The sequence below is a fragment of the Pelmatolapia mariae genome, linkage group LG5 (assembly GCF_036321145.2).
Source record: "Pelmatolapia mariae isolate MD_Pm_ZW linkage group LG5, Pm_UMD_F_2, whole genome shotgun sequence".
NCBI classification, from domain to species: Eukaryota; Metazoa; Chordata; class Actinopteri; order Cichliformes; family Cichlidae; genus Pelmatolapia; species Pelmatolapia mariae.
This window is the reverse complement of record NC_086231.1, coordinates 11,892,236-11,911,961: the sequence shown is the minus strand read 5'-3', so window position 1 is coordinate 11,911,961 and position 19,726 is coordinate 11,892,236. Positions and strand designations below refer to the sequence as shown.

The 19,726-nt window shown below is 43.9% G+C and overlaps 2 protein-coding genes across 4 annotated transcripts; both read left to right on the top strand.

Annotated features, from left to right (window-relative positions):
• Positions 1-1,131: 1,131 nt before the first annotated feature.
• LOC134627523 (monoacylglycerol lipase abhd6-A-like) lies at positions 1,132-12,969 on the top strand. The gene is made up of 11 exons (XM_063473687.1): positions 1,132-1,231; positions 3,998-4,124; positions 5,133-5,375; positions 7,310-7,440; positions 9,071-9,230; positions 9,513-9,626; positions 9,821-9,953; positions 10,045-10,211; positions 11,137-11,191; positions 11,786-11,886; positions 12,357-12,969. Exons 4-11 carry the CDS (start codon positions 7,322-7,324, stop codon positions 12,534-12,536), a joined length of 1,029 nt encoding a protein of 342 aa, XP_063329757.1. The 5' UTR covers positions 1,132-1,231; positions 3,998-4,124; positions 5,133-5,375; positions 7,310-7,321; the 3' UTR covers positions 12,537-12,969.
• Positions 12,970-13,875: 906 nt separating this feature from the next.
• rpp14 (ribonuclease P/MRP 14 subunit) lies at positions 13,876-19,186 on the top strand. Of its 3 annotated transcripts, XM_063472911.1 has the most exons (6): positions 13,876-13,972; positions 14,512-14,664; positions 14,765-14,849; positions 16,381-16,457; positions 16,608-16,686; positions 18,424-18,594. In XM_063472911.1, exons 2-6 carry the CDS (start codon positions 14,573-14,575, stop codon positions 18,478-18,480), a joined length of 390 nt encoding a protein of 129 aa, XP_063328981.1. In that variant the 5' UTR covers positions 13,876-13,972; positions 14,512-14,572; the 3' UTR covers positions 18,481-18,594. The 3 variants fall into 3 exon arrangements, with proteins under 3 accessions (XP_063328981.1, XP_063328978.1, XP_063328980.1); XM_063472908.1 differs by lacking the exons at positions 13,876-13,972; positions 14,512-14,664; positions 14,765-14,849; positions 16,381-16,457 and having other exon boundaries at positions 18,424-19,186; XM_063472910.1 differs by lacking the exons at positions 13,876-13,972; positions 14,512-14,664; positions 14,765-14,849; positions 16,381-16,457; positions 16,608-16,686 and adding an exon at positions 16,985-17,326 and having other exon boundaries at positions 18,424-19,186.
• Positions 19,187-19,726: the final 540 nt, after the last annotated feature.

Sequence of the window (19,726 nt, the reverse complement as noted above, 5' to 3'; positions counted from 1 at the left end):
AACATCCTTGTGTTTTCCCGGAGCCCGGTGGAACATGTGGAGCATGTGAGGCTCGTACTGCAACGCCTATTGGAAAATCGCCTGTTTGTGAAGGCTGAGAAATGTGAGTTCCATGTTCCGACTGTCTTTCCTGGGCTTCATAGTGGAACAGGGGCGGCTGCGTGCGGACCCAGCTAAGGTCAAGGCGGTGGTTGAGTGGCCAGAGCCCAAGAATCGCAGGGAGTTGCAAAAGTTTCTGGGATTTGCCAACTTCTACAGGCGCTTCATTCGCAACTTTAGCAAGATTGCCTTACCTCTGACTAACCTTACCTCTCCCAAGTTGTTGTTTCAGTGGTCTCTGGACGCTCAGCGGGCTTTCACTCAACTGAAGGCTCTGTTTTCTTCTGCGGCTGTGCTGGTACAAGCTGACCTGGAGCTCCCGTTCTTCGTGGAGGTGGATGCTTCCGACTCCGGGGTGGGGGCCGTCCTCTCGCAGCGAGTGGCCGGTAAGATGCGTCCCTGTGCTTTTTTTTTTTTTTTTTTTTTTTTTTTTTTTTCTCGCCGGTTGTCGCCCGCAGAGCGGAATTACGATGTTGGTGACCGGGAGCTTCTCGCTGTTAAAATGGCCCTGGAAGAATGGCGACACTGGCTGGAGGGGAGCAAGTATCCAGTGGTGGTGTGGACGGACCACAAGAATTTGGCGTACCTCCAGGCTGCGAAGCGCCTTAATGCCCGACAGGCCAGGTGGGCCCTGTTCTTCACTCGCTTTAACCTTACCATTACTCTCGCAACGCCAAGGCTGATGCGCTGTCTCGACAGTTTACGCCTGAGGCCGAGGGCATTGAGAAGGAATTGCTCATCTTGCCTCCATCTTGTTTCATCGGCGCTTTGACCTGGGAGATTGAGCGGGTGGTGCGGGACGCCCAGCGACAGGAGCCGGATCCTGGCACGGGCCCGGAGGGCAAGCTGTTTGTTCCTGCGTCGGCCCGCAGTAAGGTGCTTCAGTGGGCCCACGCCGCCCGTTTTGCCTGCCATCCGGGTAAGAACCGCACTGTCTCTTTCCTGCGCCGGTTGTTTTGGTGGCCCACTCTGTTGCAGGATGCTGGGGAGTACGTGGCGGCTTGTCCTGTGTGTGCTAAGAACAAGATGCCGACCTCGCCGCCTTCTGGCCTCCTGCGCCCTTTGCCTGTTCCCATGCGTCCCTGGTCGCATGTTGCTCTGGACTTTGTTACGGGACTGCCTCCGTCCTCAGGTAACACTGCTGTACTCACTGTCGTTGACCGGTTTTCCAAGGCTGCCCACTTTATAGCCCTGCCACAGCTTCCTTCTGCTCTGGAGACGGCTCGCCTTCTCACCCAGCATGTTTTTCGGCCCCATGGCATTCCTCGGGACATCGTGGTTCCCAGTTCACGTCCCGGGTGTGGAGGGAGTTCTGTGCGGAACTAGGGGCTCGGGTCAGCCTGTCCTCGGGTTTCCATCCCCAGACCAACGGCCAGACGGAGCGGGCTAATCAGGCGCTGGAGGCTATGCTACGCTGTGTCATCTCCTCCAACCAGTCGACGTGGAGCGAGCAGCTCGCATGGGTGGAATATGCGTACAACTCCAGTACGTCGGCGGCCACCGGGGTGTCCCCGTTCGAGGCGTCCTTGGGCTATCAACCCCCGCTTCTTTCCATCTCTGAGGGAGAATTGGCTGTTCCGTCTGTTCAGCTCCACATGCGGCGCTGTCGGAGAGCGTGGCGTGCTGCCAGAGCGGCCCTCTTGAGAACGGCAGCCCAGAACAAGAGACTGGCCGATCGCCGCCGCGTCCCGGCACCGGACTACCAGGTGGGCCAGCAGGTATGGCTCTCGACCAAGCATGTTTCTCTCAGAACTGAATCTAAGAAGCTTGCTCCTCGGTTCATTGGCCCGTTTCCTGTCCAAGCTGTGTTGAACCCAGTGACGGTTCGGTTGAGCCTGCCTCGTAACATGCGAACTCACAATGTTTTTCATGTCTCACAGGTGAGGCCTGTTCGGACCAGCCCGCTGTGCCCGCCTCCCGGGCCCCCGCCACCCGCCCGAATTATCGACGGCGCCCCGGCGTACTCCATCACCCGCATTATGGATGCCCGGCGCCGCGGTAGGGGCTTTCAGTTTTTGGTGGACTGGGACGGGTATGGTCCGGAAGAGCGTTCCTGGGTGCCGCGGTCCGCGATTCTTGATGATGCCATGGTGAGAGAATTCCGCCGCCGGCACCCTGACAAGTTTGGTAGGTCGCCGGGAGGCTCCCATTAGAGGGGGGGTACTGTCAGGGTCTGACGGCGCCCTGACCGGTCGACCTGCCAGTGTGTGTATATTTGTGTGCGTGTATGTGTCTCTCCTATCACCCTGTCTCCCCCTCCCGCGCCGCTGTGATGTGTTAGGAGGTAACCTAGCAACAGGCTACCTCCGACCCGGAAGTGCTGTCGCCCGAAGCTGCCGCACCTGCAATCAATCCACCAGCTGCTGCCAATCAATTACCATCTTCAGCAGGGCTACTTAATGGTGTGGCTGAGCGACAGACAGCGCTGGAGTATTGCACTAAGCCTGGTAGTGTTTTTGAGCCGCTACGTTATTGAAGTACTGTTTGGCCCACGTACTCATTTTGCTGTTGTGTGTGTGTGTGTGTGTGTGTTCACCCAGGGATTGACAGAGGATTACGGACACAACGGAAGCACTTGGAGGAGAGACGGGCACTCACTACCACGCACGGGCTTACACGGGAGGAAGGACGCACTATCACCATTGTTGCACATTTGAACTGTTGTCACCTTGCTGCACTGTAAATAAATGCACCGTCCTTATTTCTGAGCTCCGCGCCTGAGTCCACTCTTTAACAACCGTGACAGTCAGCCTTCATGTTGCGAGGAATGGTTAAAAGGACAGACACTGGGTTATGAATGGATTGGATTTCAAAGGGGCCAAGGAACCAGGGAGCTAGTTTCTTAGACTCAGTTCTCAAAGGAATTTACCTGGAGGAGAGCCAAACTTTTTGTCCGATTTGGTAGGCCACCGCCGGCACACGACGGTGATCGTCCAGCCACTTATTTCGCTCCATGGTCTTGAGGAGAGCTGCCCTTGTGGTCCGCTACAACCAGCAGGAGCGACGTACATGGTACTGAACGGAAGGCACAGCCAACTAACCCTCCATGATGGAAAGGAGAGAGGGTTGATATGCTAAGGATGCTTCAAAAGGTAAAACTCCAGTGGCCGCCGATGTGCTGGAGTTATGGCTGTATTCGACCCACGCCAGCTGATCACTTCACATGGACTGGTTAGAGGAGGCAACACAACGAAGGACGGCTTCCAGCTCCTGATTTGCCCTCTCCACTTGGCTGTTAGTCTGGGGGTGGAAATCAGAGGACAAACTGATTTGGCCCCCCAGTTCAGAACAAAATAGGTGGATGGTTCATCTGTTTTCTGATAATTCACTGGAAAAACACTTCAAGAGAAAAGTACATTTTGAGTAAACTTGTAAGCATGTAAACTTCACTTTGATAAAGGCATCTAGCTGTGAGTCCTGTGTTGTTACGGTAATTTCAGGAATGCTCTAATAGGTCATACAGATGGTCTGGACTGGCAAAGATTAGCCATAAACCCTCAAAATGCTGGGATCAGGCTCTGCTTAGAACATGCTCAAGTCTTTTTTCCCCCTGGCTGAATAAAGGTTAAATAAAATTTAGTTCTACCCTCTAAGATGCATGTTTAAACAGGTAATTTGTTAAAAGCATCTTATTCTTCACTGACTGGCAGAGACCGCTTGTTACAACAGCAAATATTTAACATTCTTCGTTGTACTAAAACTATATTTTAATCTATGACACACAGAGATTGATTAATTGTCAAAAATTAAACATAAATGAAAATTTCACAAGAACAAATCAGGTAGTTTTCTCAAATAAACCAGCTGCAGGCAGAAAAATTAGAATAACTGAGGATTACAAAACTCCACTGAAATGTGTGTGTGTGTGTCTGTGTGTGTGCTGACCTACTACCTGCAGGAATGTGAGGTATTCCTGTGGTTTCTGGACTGACGTTCCCGGGCAGTTACATCACCCAGCTGACCGTCTGACAGCCGCTTCCTGAACCATGAAAGAAAAAACAGATCGGGATATTTTTAGCCCCAAAGTGAGACAATTTATTTGATCTGCAGAATTTTATGGCCTTTAATAGTGTGCATTGTAAGCAGGGAGAAAAGCTCATCTTTGCGTAATATCAGCCGCTGATTACACAGATTATCCAACATGATTATCCCTAATATGGCTGAAAATCAGTTTGTTGAGCATTGAAAGCTTCCTTGAGTTTGTTAGGAATGTAAAAGTTGTTGCTATCAGAAGGTTGATGATCTTTTCACACTCACAGTAACCAACAAACTTAAATGACTGACTGAGAATGCTGGTGTTTGTTTGCTGATTGGTTCAAAAATAGTTAATGCAGGTTAAGTGTTTCTTAATACAAAGTTAAAATGATGATAATAACTGGCTTGATTAAGACTGTGGCTCAGAAGTCGATGTCATCACCACAGCAGGTCTTTTTATTGTATAACTTTCCCCCTCTTTCCAGCTATTTTCACATTTCAAACAATATTACAGACTACTTCCTGCTTTATTATAATTCATTATTATTAGCAACTGTCATACTGTTAAAACGTTTTTATTTAGATTCTAAGTATATTCTTTCCTTTTATTATAAAGTGGTTTTCGGTGTATAATTTAGCAAATGCACAAAGACTGGCAGCCTTCAAATGAGGTTTTTGGCAAAAGTTCAAGACCCCTTGGATGATCAAAAGAAGAAAGAAGGGGAAAGTTTTCTAGCATTACACACAAGCAGTGACAGATATGTTGCTAAATCCTGATATTGTGTTTTTCCAGTTGAGCTCCAATCAGTTCAAACCACTATTTAAGAAAGCTTTTTTTCAGCTGCTCCCTTCTCGCCGCAGCAGGATAATCAGCACATTTGGTTGGTCACAGATTTTTAGCCGATGACCTTTCTTATGCAACCCTCCGAGGCTTTTTGTCTCCTCCCAGTCTGAAACTGGGGATCTGCCAGCCCTTCGAGCCACAAAACACTGGACAGAAATCAACTGAAACATTCATTTGAAGAAAATAAATATATAAATTGCTTTAACTTCGACAGAAATTCTGGAGCGTCAGTGCTGTTCTCTAAGAGCTGCCTGTAGAAGTTGGCGCCCTCTTGTGGACGTGCTCGCACACATCCTCTGTTACTGACGGCACCTGAATGCAGCACAGCATTTTTCTTCAGCAGTTTCCCTTTAAGTGCGGATGAAAGGCTGTTATGTAATTTGGGTGAAAGAGGAGGAAGAGCAGCGGACTGAATGGAGGACAGCCGGCACTGACAGCTCGAAGAGGACCCTGACAGGTAGGGCGCCGCTGACCCGCAGGTGTAGATAAACCGCTATAGTACTCAGCCTGAGGTGTCCGCGTTATGTCCGATGTGACGTTTTCAGCACGTTAAAAGGACACGAGTTTTTAATGTAACCTTGTATCTGCTGCTCTACCATCAAACCGTCAGTGAACAAAATATTCAAAAAGAGAAGTTTGTCTCTTTAAGCCTGTGACAGTTGCGGTTAAAGGAAACTTCTGCATTTTTTCTCAATGTAAACTTGTTTTACTCATTTTCCGGTTCTAACCTTTAAAAAAAACGCCTAACAAATGCACTTTTTTACTTGATCTGATTTCTACATCAAAGCAAACCTCCAAATCCCGATTACTGTGTATTACTAAGGTATATTACGAGTAGAAGTAGTTTATTTTTTAAGCATATTCCCCCTACAGGTGCTTTCTCCGGAAACTGTGAACTTTGCAGCTGCTTCAAAGGTTCAGTGTCTTTCGGGGTTGGGCTTGCAGCACTGGACGTTGTTCAGTGGGTTAAATAATCCTGTTGTATCCTGTTGATTTTGTGGCACTTTGAGGCGATTTCATGTCAAAATCATAGACTGTATATGAAAGATGGAACTAATACCTCGACATTAACTATTAACAACTGCTGTGTCGATTTGCTGTTACCATAAGTTGCCATATTTGACCTTGTGTGCTCATTATCAACAAGCCTGGTTCAATGCTGCATTTATGACATATTGTGTGGAAGCCACAGACACAGGTGCCTGATAATTAGAGCTAAGAAACAAGCTAACATATGGTGCTTTAGCTCACTGGGTTGAGCAGGCAACTCCTATTGCTGAGTTTTGGGTTCATATTTTACACTCAGCTCTACCTGCTCTCTTTCATCCAGTTTTTTTCAAAGTATTTAAGTATAATTAAAATTAATTTAAAGGGAACCTACAAGAAGTTTGTATTATATTTTTAGTGAGTTGAATTTCATTTATTACAAGCTTTTATGATTATAAGCAATGTAATTACACTTAAAATGCTTTAAAAAGGGACAAAAACGTTGGGAAAGCCTTATCTGACAGTGATCAGCTGAAACCTGTCAGTCAAAGCAGTCACTCCCCAAACCTTAAGCCTTACTGGTTTATTTAAGAAAAGAAATCACCACATCAGTACAGAGGAAATCATCCACAGAGCCCAACACTGTTTTTGTACCAGTACTCCTTAAATATAAGAAATAACTGTGGTTAACACATTCACCTTTTGTGTGAGAGAGCCCCCCATTTGATACCAGGAGGAGATACAAACACACCCTCATGAGCAAGTCTAGCCATATTCCTCGTCTTAAACTTGGATAAATGGGCTGGGTTGTGTCAGGGGAGACATCTGGAGTAAAGTCTGTAGCTTAAAGTCTAACTATAAAATTGCATGCTGATACCGCCACGGCTTTACACCTTTTCTCAGGTTCAAACAACAAGAACCAAAAAGTTCGTTAAACCAGTTTGTGTGTGTTATCTTTTCCCACCTTTGCTTTCTGCAGTGGAAAAATGGATCTTTTACACTAAAAGTAAAAAAAGTGATGCCATAAGATTGGAAAACTATGGGAATATTTTTTATTTATCAGCTTAAATTAGACTTTGTCTTTTTTTGGAGTGAAGGCATAAATAAGTCAGCACATTTCCCTGACTATATGTTTGTTTACAGCTATATGTATCATTGACTGAGGCCAAGACTGTGTGATTTAACTGGACTTTAGTCACTTCAGTACTCTGGATGCAGTACTGAGTGTCTGTATCTATTATTATTATACAGTATAACACTATTAGTTACTCTTCTTACTGTCTTGGAGCAACTGTGAGGACACAGTTTCCTCTGGGACTAATAAAGTATTCAGATTCTGCTTGATTATCTACAGTTAAACTGAGCTGAGAGTGCAGTTTGTGATCTGTTTTTTTTTTTTTAAAGGAGTCTGCAACGATGGAGCTGAATGTGGCCAAAATGATACTGCTGGCAGGAGGTGTCCTGGTTGTGCCCGTGCTCGCTTTCGTCACCTCCTTCCTGTTCTGGCCTGGAGCGCTCCTCAAGGCGTACAACTGGTAAAGGCACAGAGAGGACATACACACAGAGAACAAACAGGCGGGTTAGACTTGTATTGTTTGGTTTAGGCACACCACTGGATTATAGCAGAAGAAATGGAAAAGATTTTCCACCTACAGTACTCTGCAAAAGTCTCGAGTCATTCTTTATTTCTCATGTTTTGCTTCCAAGCAGCCAGACTTTGCTGTGATTTTTTTAAGTGGTCATCATCAGTAGGTGTCCAGCCTTCTGGAGGTCTTCCAAACCTTTTCTTTGGACATTGGCTGCTTTTCATGAGGGAAAAATAAAGAAATTACAGGTCTGAAAAATTACAGCTGATAAACCGTAGCAGTATCTGAGAGTCATGTCCTTAAGAAATAGGAAAATCCGGTAAAGACCTGACAGAGGACCAGAAGAGTCATCTGACCCTTCGGCTGATCCCTTTACTGTTCACTGAAGTTTCATTAGAAATGGTGTCAGTGAAGGGTGGCTGCCAAGAAGCCATTCTTAAGATAAGGAAACAGGAAAAAGACTTGGTGGCTCAGGACTTTTGCACTTTTGTACAGTGGTTTTCCATTTTTCTTATTTTTTATGAAAATAAAACTAATAAATGTTACTCAAAGCAATTTTCTTCAAAGTTACTAAACCCACCAGATAAAACCTTCAACAGCAACAAACAGACAAACTGGACACGCGTTACATTTGAATGAAAATAATGTAGTTCCTGTGTTCCAATACAGCTTCAAAAATGATTTTATTGTGAAAGAGCCAAAGCAGTGACCTTTCCTTCTGAACTTTAGACTAAGCTGTGAAAAAAAAACTACATGCTGGCTGATTACTGGATTACTGATGTTGCTTCACTCTGTCTTACACACACACACACACACACACACACACACACACACACACACACACACACACACACACACACACAAAGTGCTGACTCACTGACATGTAATAGAAGAAGAAAAACATGTACAAAGAATTAACAGTGAAACTGTGACTGTGTAGAAGATTATTTTTATCTGTCGAGATCATTTTGGTCCCAGATTTCAGGGACCGTTCCTGATCTCTGTTTTTATTTTGTTTGGTTTTATTTTTGAACCCTGACCGTTGTAAGGGTAGCAGAAATTCACCTCAGTTAAATAATCATTATGTTCATGTTGAGTAATGAAGCTGGATTTGTGGTTGATATGAATATCCAAAGTGTTGCACAATAAATTATTAAACAATCACATGAATAAACTGTGGAAATAAGTGGTAGAGCATCCCTCTTATTTTCATAACAGCAGTTATAAAATGATTTCTACAGGACATCATCTTTTCATGATAAACCTTTAATTTTCTAGTGTGCTTTTATTTTGTGAGGGGATTTTCCCATTAATGTAATCTCACACCAGTTTTGACTGCATAATGACCCTTTTCATATGAAACCATGTGCAGCTGCAGGATGTTGAACTGAATCCTAAAATTAAGTGATGATCAGAGTCAGAGAAAATTCAGAAACAGTGATCTTGTTTTTAAAGACTACACAATCACATGATTTATTTCATAATGTTAGTGGATGGATCGCCTCATGTTTAATCCTCAGGGTTCACTGAACATCCAGAACATGAGACTTTATAACGGCTCACCTGTAAATCTCTGCAGGTATTGGCGCCGCAGGCTCGGATTGGTTGTCCGCTTCTCTCACAGTGGGAATTACCACTTCTGTTATTCCACACGCGGGGCACCAGGAGGCGCAACACCATCACTGCTGCTGCTCCACGGCTTCTCTGCCACCAAGGATATGTGGCTACCTGTTGTCAAGGTTTTTACACGAAAATAAATCAAAACATCAGATTTACGTGTTTGTGACAGTGGCGTTTTCACTGCTAAAAAAGGAACATCAGCTCAGCTGTGTGTAAATCTGGAAACACAGGGTTGGTGAATTGTGGAGACGTGGAAGCTGTCCCCTTTGTAAAATCTTACTTTTGGGCAAAAATCTATAACTGTTGAAGCAGATTTTGTCAGATTTGACTGGTGATTCTCCAGCCTTTCTGTCATGAAGTGTATGTAAGTGAGCCTCTGGTGTGTTTGCCTTCTCCTCCAGTTCCTCCCTAGAAACCAACATGTGGTGTGTGTGGACATGCCGGGACACGAGGGGACAAGTCGCACCGGTCCAGAGGATTACAGCATCCGCGGTCAGGTCGAACGAATCCACCAGGTCTGTACAAATGTGTGTGTGTGAGACACTTGCACACTTTGTAATAATTATAAGTTTGGAAAAACCACTGGGACATCTTTCATGGGGAGGTTATTCTTGTAATCAAAGCCAGGTTGCCAGGTTTGGACCACAGCAGAAGCACTGAGCTACTGTCCTGTTTCAAAACTCACCTCTCTGTTTTTCTTCCTGTGTAGTTTGTGCAGAGTATCGGTCTCGATAAAAGACCCTTCCACCTGGTCGGCACGTCAATGGGTGGCAACGTCGCAGGGGTGTACGCTGCCACTTACCCCACCCACCTATCCAGTGTCACCTTGGTTTGCCCGGCAGGTAAACTCAGCAGACGTATGCTCTACTGTACCATTTGCTGATGATGATCAGGTTTGCATAATTCCTCTTCCTCCTCTTCTCTCCCAACCAGGCCTGGTTTACCCGACAGACTCGGAGTTCATCAGTCGCCTGAGGGAGCTGGAGAAGGGTGAGAAGGATGAGAAGGATGAGTCGATCCCGCTCGTCCCCACCACCATTCAGGAGCTCGAGGACATGCTGAGACTCTGTTGTTACACCCCCCCAAAACTCCCCCGACAGGTACAGGGCTGAGCTGCATGGGCACAGTTCAGATTCTTTGTAGAAATGACCTCCTTCACAAGTTTCCTTGTCCGCATGATCCATTGTATCAGCACGTCATTAAGACAAGGAAAGATGTGAAGGAGAATTTTTAAGGATTTAGGAGAAATCACATTGAAGTACTTAAACAATGTGACTGTGGGTTTTAAGGTTTGCTGTGGTGAAGCTAAAATTTACCAAAGTTTAACTACAATACTTCACCCTGTTCTCAGTGGCTGTCTTATGTTTAATAGCTTCCTCTTCCAAATTCATCCTGCAGACTGCCATCCGCTTTATTTTTATGCTTTATTCTTTGCACTTTAAGCCTTTTATCTACCTCACATCTACAGCCAGTTTAGAATCACTGATTAACCTCACATGCATATCTTTGCACTGCTAGAGGAAGCTGGAAAAGCAGGACAGGAAAAACATGCAGACTGCACACAGAAAGATCTGCAATGAACTGAGTTATAATGCAACCCTTACTTCACTTTTATCATTGATATGGGAATATCTTTATTTATGGAGCAGTTTTCCACATTGCAAAGTGCTTCACAAAAGACATCATAACTTCACAAAAGGCACATATGAATGCAGAGAGTAGCATGCTAGAGTTCACATGTGAGCATAAAAAGCTGTTAGAAGCTTAGAAATGTTGGCATAGGATGGAAAACATAGCAGTATTTTACGTATGATACTTTGTTCCTCTGAACCTCCTTTCCTTGTATAAAAGATGCTCCAGCTTGCTTTAGTATTTACAGAATTGAACCATCACACAGACACTTCTGGGTCACTTCGCGTTAAGGCTTGTAACAATATACCTGCTCTCAGTCACACTGCCAGTACTGCTGTTGCTTTTATTTATTTCTTTTTATTTATTTGCATTTGTGTGCATGTGTGTTGTTAGGTGCTGAGTGGTCTCCTTGCCAACAGGATCCCAAACAATGACTTCTACAAAGAAGGTCAGTCCGCTCACCATCACCTGCTCTTTTCTTCTCTTTGTCCTGTCCTCCTCCCCTCATCCCCACAGCAGACGGCCGCACTTCCCTGAGCCTGGTTCTGCTGGCAGTTTTTTCCTGTTAAAAGGGAGTTTTTCCTTCCCACCATCACCAAGTCATTGCGCAGAGGTGGTCATATGATTACTGGGGTTGCTTACAGAGATGCTTGCATCTCTGTAATAATGTAGGGTCTCTACCTTACAATATAAAGCACCTTGAAGCGACGGCTGTTGTGATTTGGTGCTATATATATTAAACTGAATTGAAGTGAATTGAGTTCAAGCAGTGCTCCATCGACAGTCACAGATTACTGAGGGATTTGATCTGACCCTTTGCCTTCTGCCTTTTTTCATTATTTTCTATTTGACATTTCAGATAAATTAATTAGTGAAGGAAAGCACTTTTGATATGACTCACTTGTATAAAGACAGTGAAGCAGGGAGATAAGCAGATTGTGCTTAATTCTACTCTGCAGTAATCATTTTCCCTTTAGTAACTCATTGCCTGTGTGTGTGTGTGTGTGTGTGTGTGTGTGTGTGTGTGTGTGTGTGTGTGTAGTGTTCATGGAGATTGTTGGGGAGAAATCTCGCCACTCGCTACAAGAAAACATGCATCTGATCACAGTGCCCCTGCAGGTTATCTGGGGGAAGGAAGACCAGGTAAATTCACAACCCCACAGCAGTGATGATCATTAGAAAACGATGTCTCAGCCCCAATTTTCCACCCTTTGCGGGTAGGATGTACTGCTTCTTTTTTAAAAAAAAAAAATTAGGGGTGCCGGTCATCAGAACTGCCAAGTGGCCCTCCTCATCTACTTGTGCTCACTGCGTCCTTCATATTTAAATTATCGAATCACTGTTGAGAGAAGTTTAAACTTTAACAGTATCCATATTAATAAGATAAATTGTACTGTTGAAATAAAAAACAATTTCTACCAGGCTGTAAATATGCCTTTTAATGCTGTAAAGTTCGAAGTTCATTTTAATATGGAATATAGGAATTGACAACAGAGCATGAATATCTGTAAATCTGTAAATCTCTGTCATGTGGTGTTGGGATATTTCAGTGTGTCAGTACAGCCGTGCTGCAGCGTCACACAGAGCTGTAACACACTTGTCTGAACTCTCAGGTGCTGGACGTTTCGGGTGCCGCTGTGCTACAGGGGGCGCTGCCTCACTGCCAGGTGACGGTGTTGGACAGCTGTGGTCACTCTGTGGCTCTGGAGCGACCGAGAAAAGCCGCCAAACTCATCACGGACTTCCTGTCTGAGCAGGCAGTCAGCGATGGCAACGTAAAGAAAGTTTCTTGAAGAAAAACCTTTGAACTGTACGCCAACCCCTGACCTCATAATGATGAAGAGGAGGAGAAGTATGATGAGATTTCTACATCAACGTTTATGTCTGTAAAAAAAACTGAACAAACGCACAAAAGTATTAATTTACTTTAAGATATTCCTGATGTTTTCATCTGTATGACTCTTACTCACTGCCCTGCAGGCGGCTGATATCCATAATCTTTAGAGTTTAATGTCATTGTATCAATCCTCGTTTTCATGTTTCACTTTCAGAAAACTGCATTGTAGTCTTCTGTTTACAGCTGTTTGTGAACTATGCAGTGGACTGACTGCATAGTTAACATCACAAAAACACCATCAGACTGAATTTACAATGAAACATTTACTGTTGATTAATATGTGATTTGTATCCTTTAGCTATTAACTTTAATATATAAAGTTCGAAAAATGGTGGAATTAAAAGATTTTGTGTGTTTAAGATTGTTGGTTGAAAAATCCTGTCATTTTGCAAGACATAACACATCAAGTAATTTATTCAAGATGCACAGGAAGTAGTCACTGCCCACGAGGCCCTGCAATTCAGATTTATTTGTCACATGTTGTTAGTACAGGGTCAGCATTACAATGAATTGTGTTTGAAGAGATGAAACATGATTAAAATACTAAAAGTAACATGATTAAAAAAAAAAATAAGATGAAAAAAGTTGAGAGAACTACTTTGCGCAATGTATTGCAGTAAAGTAGCAGTTCAGCTGGGACTGAATATGTAGTTAAACTTCTTTTTACACTGACAGCAAGAGGAGCTTCACTGGTCTGGCCCACTCAAGATCAAAGCAGGATGTGTGTAGCCCAAGAAGATGAATGATGTAAGCTCAAGCTGTGAAGTTTAATATGCTATATGCTATTTAATAGCACCACTGACAGGTTAGGGTTAGGGTTACACAAGTTGTAAATGTTATTTTGACATTGTGAGGGCAACGAATCCAGTCCTGTCAAATACAACCTGAAATTTAAAAAAAAAAAATGAATAATTAATTTTTATTTCCATAGAGAAAAATTATGTGGAAAACATGTCATCCATAAGACAAACATTTGGATTATTACCTCAAAATGTTGATTCAATAACTCAAAAATTCACAAATTAATTTTAAATTATTTTGTCAGAGTTAGTGAGTTAGTAAGTCGAAATTTCGACTGATAGATGGCAAAAATGTTTGGGTTTTTTGTTTGTTTGTTTTTTGTGGCAGTGGCAGAAACAAGCTTCCATATAATGTTACAAGACAAAATAAGCCGTCTCGCGGCGAAGAGTGATCCATCTTGCAGTTTTACGCATCTTTGTAAAAGCTGGTTGCGCATGCGCTGCTGAGGTCCCCTTCCCCCTTGGTGAAATACAGTTCTCTGGGACTGCGGACTTCTCGGCACGCTGTGTGTCCTCCACGTTTTAGTAGCTGGTGAGTGAAGTTCTTCTGCTTTTATTAAACTTCAGAACAAATTAAAAACGTTCATTTTCGTCTGTGTGCGGAGTCGATAACAGAGAAGCAGCTACAATAACTTAGCTAAAGCTAACGGGTTCACCTTGTCCAGGGTTAGCCGCTTTCAGCTTCGGGTTTTAAAGGCTGTACGGAGTTTTCCTCGTGTTTTATTGACGTTTCACTGTTAGACCTCTGGGCTTCCCAAAACGTATTTTAGAGCTTATCAGGTTTCCTCTGAGGTGTTTCTGTTTGTCTTTGTTGTAAATGCAGCAGCTTTGTTACCCAAAGCTGCTGTCCAAAGGTCCAGCCCGTAACTAAAATACTTACAAAATGCTTTAAACACCTGCTGCTACAAGTCTTTGATAGTGCACACTGACAGACCCTCACAAGCTTGTGGAAAATAAAGTGTAACGCACACAGTTCCTGCTTTAGTACAGGTATTTATTGGCTAACGATAAAATGCAGACATGACGAGGAGACTCTCTGTAAGCTCCACTGTTTTGATTTTTTTTTTATAGCCAGCTGATCCACCTGCTGCTCTTCATCAGACAGAGGCTGAGCCACTGATGCTCTGATAGAATGAAACAGGTGGAGGAGAAGGAAGAACCATCTGTCTACCAACGGGTCGTGTTGAAAAACGCCTCACCGTACCACTACCTGAAGGTCCGCCTGTAAGTTCCTCATCGTGTTTTTAGAGTTTGATGTCGTGCTGATCCATATACATATACACACACACACACACACACTTTATTTTTTCCTCTGTGTCTTTAGTGTGCTGGAGGATGAGTCAACCAGACTAAATGCCGTTGAACTGAAGTACTTCATCATCACAGGCCTGAAGTCTCTGTATGGAGAGGTGAGACCATGAAGACCAGTGAGGAGTCAAGGAGCTTCTGTGTTTGTTTTACTTGCTTTATTCTCCTGAGTTTCAGAACCTTTGTATAATGTGAGGATTAATTTGCATTAAATACACTATATTGCCAAAAGTATTCACTCACCCATTCAAATCAATGAATTCAGTTGTTCCAGTAACTGTCTTGGCCACAGGTGTATACAATCAAGGACCCAGGCATACAGACTGCTTCTACAAACATTTGTGAAACAATGGGTCGCTCTCAGGATCTCAGTGAATTCCAGTGTGATGCCGTAATATGATGCCACCTGTGCAACGAGTCCACTTGTGAAATTTCTTCTCTAAGGAATATTCCACAGTCAACTGTTAGAGGTATTAACAAAGTGGAAGCGAGCGTGAACAACGCTAACTCAGCATGAAATGGTATTCTATGTAAAATCACAGAGTGGGGTCAGCAGATGTTATCTCTATGCCCTAGTGTGCAGAGTTTGCCGACTTTCTGCAGAGTCGATCTCTACACAGCTCTAAACTTCATGTGGCCTTCAGATTAGATCAAAGAACAGTCCGTAGAGAGCTTCATGAAATGGGTGTCCGTGGCCAACCAGCTGCATCCAGGCCAAGCAAAGCATCGGATGGAGTGGTGTAAAGTGCACCACTACTTGTAGTGGTGTAGATTGTAGATGCCGTAGAGTCCATCTCACCTGCAGCAGCATCGCAGGCCACACCCCGCCACAAACACATACTTATTAAGCCTTGCAGAAAGCTGTCCCAGAAGAGCTGAAGCTGTTATACCAGCACAGGGTGGGCTGATGTCATATTAAACTCTATGGATCGAGAATGGTATGTCACTCAAGTTCATATGCGTGTGAAGGCAGGTGAGTGAATACTTTTGGTAATATAGTGTATTCTACCAGATGTGGGGCTTGTCCCAGCTTTAAAGTGACTGTTTGTTTGTGGTGATCTGGATCAGAGTCTTGTTTTTGTTTGTTTTGTTTTTTTTGTGATAATGTATCTTCACGTAAATGTCAAACTGACAGATGAGGTCAGCCAGGGGTCTCCATGTACTAAGATGATCACAGATGAAATTGTGATCTCTAGTGAGAGTAGGGAGCAGGTGGAGGTATGTGCTGGAGAGAAGAGGAATGGAAGTCAGTGGAAGCAAGACAGAATACATGAAAAGTACATGAGTGAAACTGCACTAATAAAAAAAAAAATGAAGGCAGAGCAGAATATGCTAAGATTTTTATTGGGATTGACCAGAATGGGCGGGATTAGAAATGAGTGCAGATCAGAGGGACAGCTCAGGCTCAGTTTAGAGCAAAAGTTAGATACAAGGCTGAGGTGGTTTGGACGTGTGCAGAGGAGGGATGGTGCACATACTGGAAGATGCTGAATGCGGAGGGTGAGATTGAAGCAGATGAAAAGGAAAGGAAGATGTTCTGGATAGTCCAAACTATCTGAATCCAGGGTCCTAATTCATGCGTAGCGTGGAGGGATGCAGTTTAGCTTTTCTTACTTTGTTTTCACTCCTCAGGTGGGAGCAGCGTTAAACTTTGACGTCCTGAAGTACGATGAGGACACCCTGACCGCTCTCCTCCGTGTTTACAGCAGGTGACCACCGACCATGAGAGAAAGGGGGCAGGGTGGGGTGGTGGGGTTTACTCAGGCAGCATTTTGAAAGCACGTGGGACAGCTGAAACTGAACCAGACTAACCAGCACTTGTTGGTGTCGTTTTCTTCTTTCATTGTGTGTGTTTGCAGAAGTTTGGTGAAGCTGTGGAGCTCCCTGACTCTTCTCGGCTCCTACCAGAACAAGGCCTGTGCCTTCAGAGTCCTGCAGGTCAGCAGACTTGATCCCCGCTCTTCTCTCATAATAAGAATTTTCTCAGAGGTGATCCACTCCTAGAGAAGTTAATAGACTAAAGAATCGTGACAAGTGATGACAAATAAATCAGAGTTTACATATTTTGCAGAAAAATAAACTCTACCAAACTTGCTGAAAATCTTAAAATTTTTTCCTCCAGATTGTCGTCATTAAAGCTGCTAATTTGATGCACATTATCCTCTCTTGTGCTAGTATAACATGCTGTAATATACACATCTGTAGGATAGTCTCTTGTTTGCAAATGAGGGTGAACAAAGTGAAGTTCTTCACTGATTTTCAGCTTCTGAGCCACAAGTCCGTGAACAACCGATCAGTCACCTTCCACAGAGTTTCTGATGGTTGGGTCTCGTGTGTTTTTTGTGCCGAGCATCAAAGCTCTGCGTCGACCTTGAGACTATCAGCTGTGAAAACCTTACCGCCCCTCCCGAACCACATTACCTCTGAGGTGATTATCTCTGCCGCCAGGCACAAAAAAATTACGTCCGTGTGGAAGCATTACACATATGTTTGAGTTTTATTGTGCAGAACGATGTTCTGTATTCGCACTCCTGAGCTGAAGAGGAAAGTTCCTGTGCATCAGCTTTAATCTCTACAGGTGATACATGAGCTTTTTTGTTCTTGTTCATTTTGCTTTTCTGGACACTGCTGCTGTGGATTTAAAATGAAGTAATGAAGAAGTTGCTTTAAGTGTGCACTATGAGGTTTAAAGAGGATGAAACTGTATTTTTTTTTTTACTCTGTTTTAAACAGATTAGTGCCAAAAAAATATGTAACTGTTCTTTTTGTAGCTGCTGTTGTTAGATTAAATTTGGATACAATAGATAAGGTGATCAGTAGAGATTCATGTGACGCACAATAGCAAGGCTGCAATCATAGCGGCGTTCGCCACCATGAGAAAGAGACTGGGAGGCATGCAACATCATGGTTGACTTAAAGAGGACGTTGCCCTTTTATATTTCTGTCTCATATACAAGGTGTGCTGAAAAAGTTTTAGAAAGGGACTCGTCTGATTAAGAGTTGCTGATCTCCCCTTAAGAGCGTCTCGTGGACTGTATCAGCAAGGCCGCTCTTTTTAGATGTCTTGCCGTTATAGCCTCTTGTGCTGGTGCTTCTGCAATTGATGCTGGATTTTCCTGTGTGGAATTAAGTTTCAGTTGTGAGCAAAGATTGTGTTGGTGTGGCTAAAAGAAACGTCCTGTTTCTCGAGGTGCTCTGTACGGGCTCACAGATGCATGCACCACAGTTCAGATCACTGTCTCTCCCCTAGAGGCCCATTATGGAAAACGCTAATTTTGTTCCATCTGTAGATAAAAACTTTGGATTATTATCTCAGAATTTTGACTTACTAACTAAAACTCCTGTAAAAATGAGTCAAAATTTCCAGTAAAGTTGAAGTTTTGAGATTAAAACCCCAAAATTTTGACTTATGATTGGCAAAAAATTTTTATTTATTTTTTTGTTATAGAAACAAGCTTCCAACCATAAAATAATAACATTTTTGTAATTTAAAGCCTGAAAATCGTCACCAAGCCTCATAAGGATGATTTTTGAGTTGTGCATTTTGCAAAGGTTTCAGTTAGGTCTCCTTTAATTTAAGGAATGTTGCAGTAATCAAGCATCGTTTGTGTTTGAGGAATATTTAATCCAAGACATTATAAAGACCATCTTTCTGTTGCTCTGTGCTGTGTTCAGGTGTCTCCGTTCCTCTTGGCGCTGACGGGAAACAGTCGGGATCTACAGCTCGACTGAGGCCGGAGGAGCTTTCTTTTTTCCGCAATGAGTTTCTTGTGGAGGCGAGTCTTTAATAAACCGCTGTCTTCCATCGCAGCGGCTCCTCACCTCAGCCGGCCACTCCACATTGGCCAGCGAGCTTCCCTCACGAAAGCGTTCTCCTCCCGTGACGTGGAGGTGTTTGCTGAGCTGACAGGTGACACCAACCCCCTCCACCTGGATCCGGCATACGCCAGGACCACTTCGTTTGAGACACCTATCGTGCACGGCGTCCTCATCAACGGCCTGATCTCGGCCGTGCTCGGTACCAGGATGCCGGGTCGAGGCTGCGTCTTCTTGTACCAGGAGATCCGCTTCCCGGCGCCGCTCTACATTGGAGAGGAGGTGCTGGCCGAAGCCGAAGTCCGCAAGATTAAGATGTCGTTCGCCTTCATTGCTGTGACGTGCTCTGTTAAGGATAAAGTGGTGATGGAGGGTGAGGTAATGGTGATGATGCCTGAGGAGCAGCAGCAGAAGGAGTGAGAGGAGGAGGTGGTCACCGCTCACTGTCTCCTCGAAATAGGATTTTGTACACGAGGGACTTTATTATTGTTTATTGCTCAAAGCAAGGAAAACGTGTTTATAGGCAGAACATCTAATATTTGTTTCCAGCTCTGCTTTGTTTATTGTTTTGAAATCTTTTGTGTGGAGATAAAATAATAAATTTGTCTTTGAATTTTTCAAACCTGCTCGTGTTGTTATACCCATCTGTTCACTCACATCACACACACACAGCTTTCTTTCCTTCCACCATACTGTGATCCTTCTAATTTTCTTTTTACCAACTCATTTCCTTCAGCTGATTATAAGGGTGAGGGTTTTTTTTATTATGTTTACTTAACATAATGACATATGTTAATATTTCCATGAAACAACACTTTTTGAGCACTGCAAAGTGAAGCTGGAGAACTGTTCAGTCAAGTGAACCTTATGCGGCCACTTCATTAGGTATACCCTGTTAGCATTGAGAACTGAAGCCTAGAAGAGTCATTGACATGGTCAACAACAGCTGGACTGTAGAGTTTAAATGATGCTCAGTTGGTGCTAAATCTGGCCATTCTCCTCTGACCTCAACTAGGCATTTTCACCCAGAGAGCCGCTGCTTGGATGGTTGTACAGAAAGGTCCAAGCAGATCACCAGTTTGTGAGAACACCAGCCTGTATGGCACTAACAACCATGCCACCTTCACAGTCACTTAAATCTTCACCTCATTCTGAGGCTCAG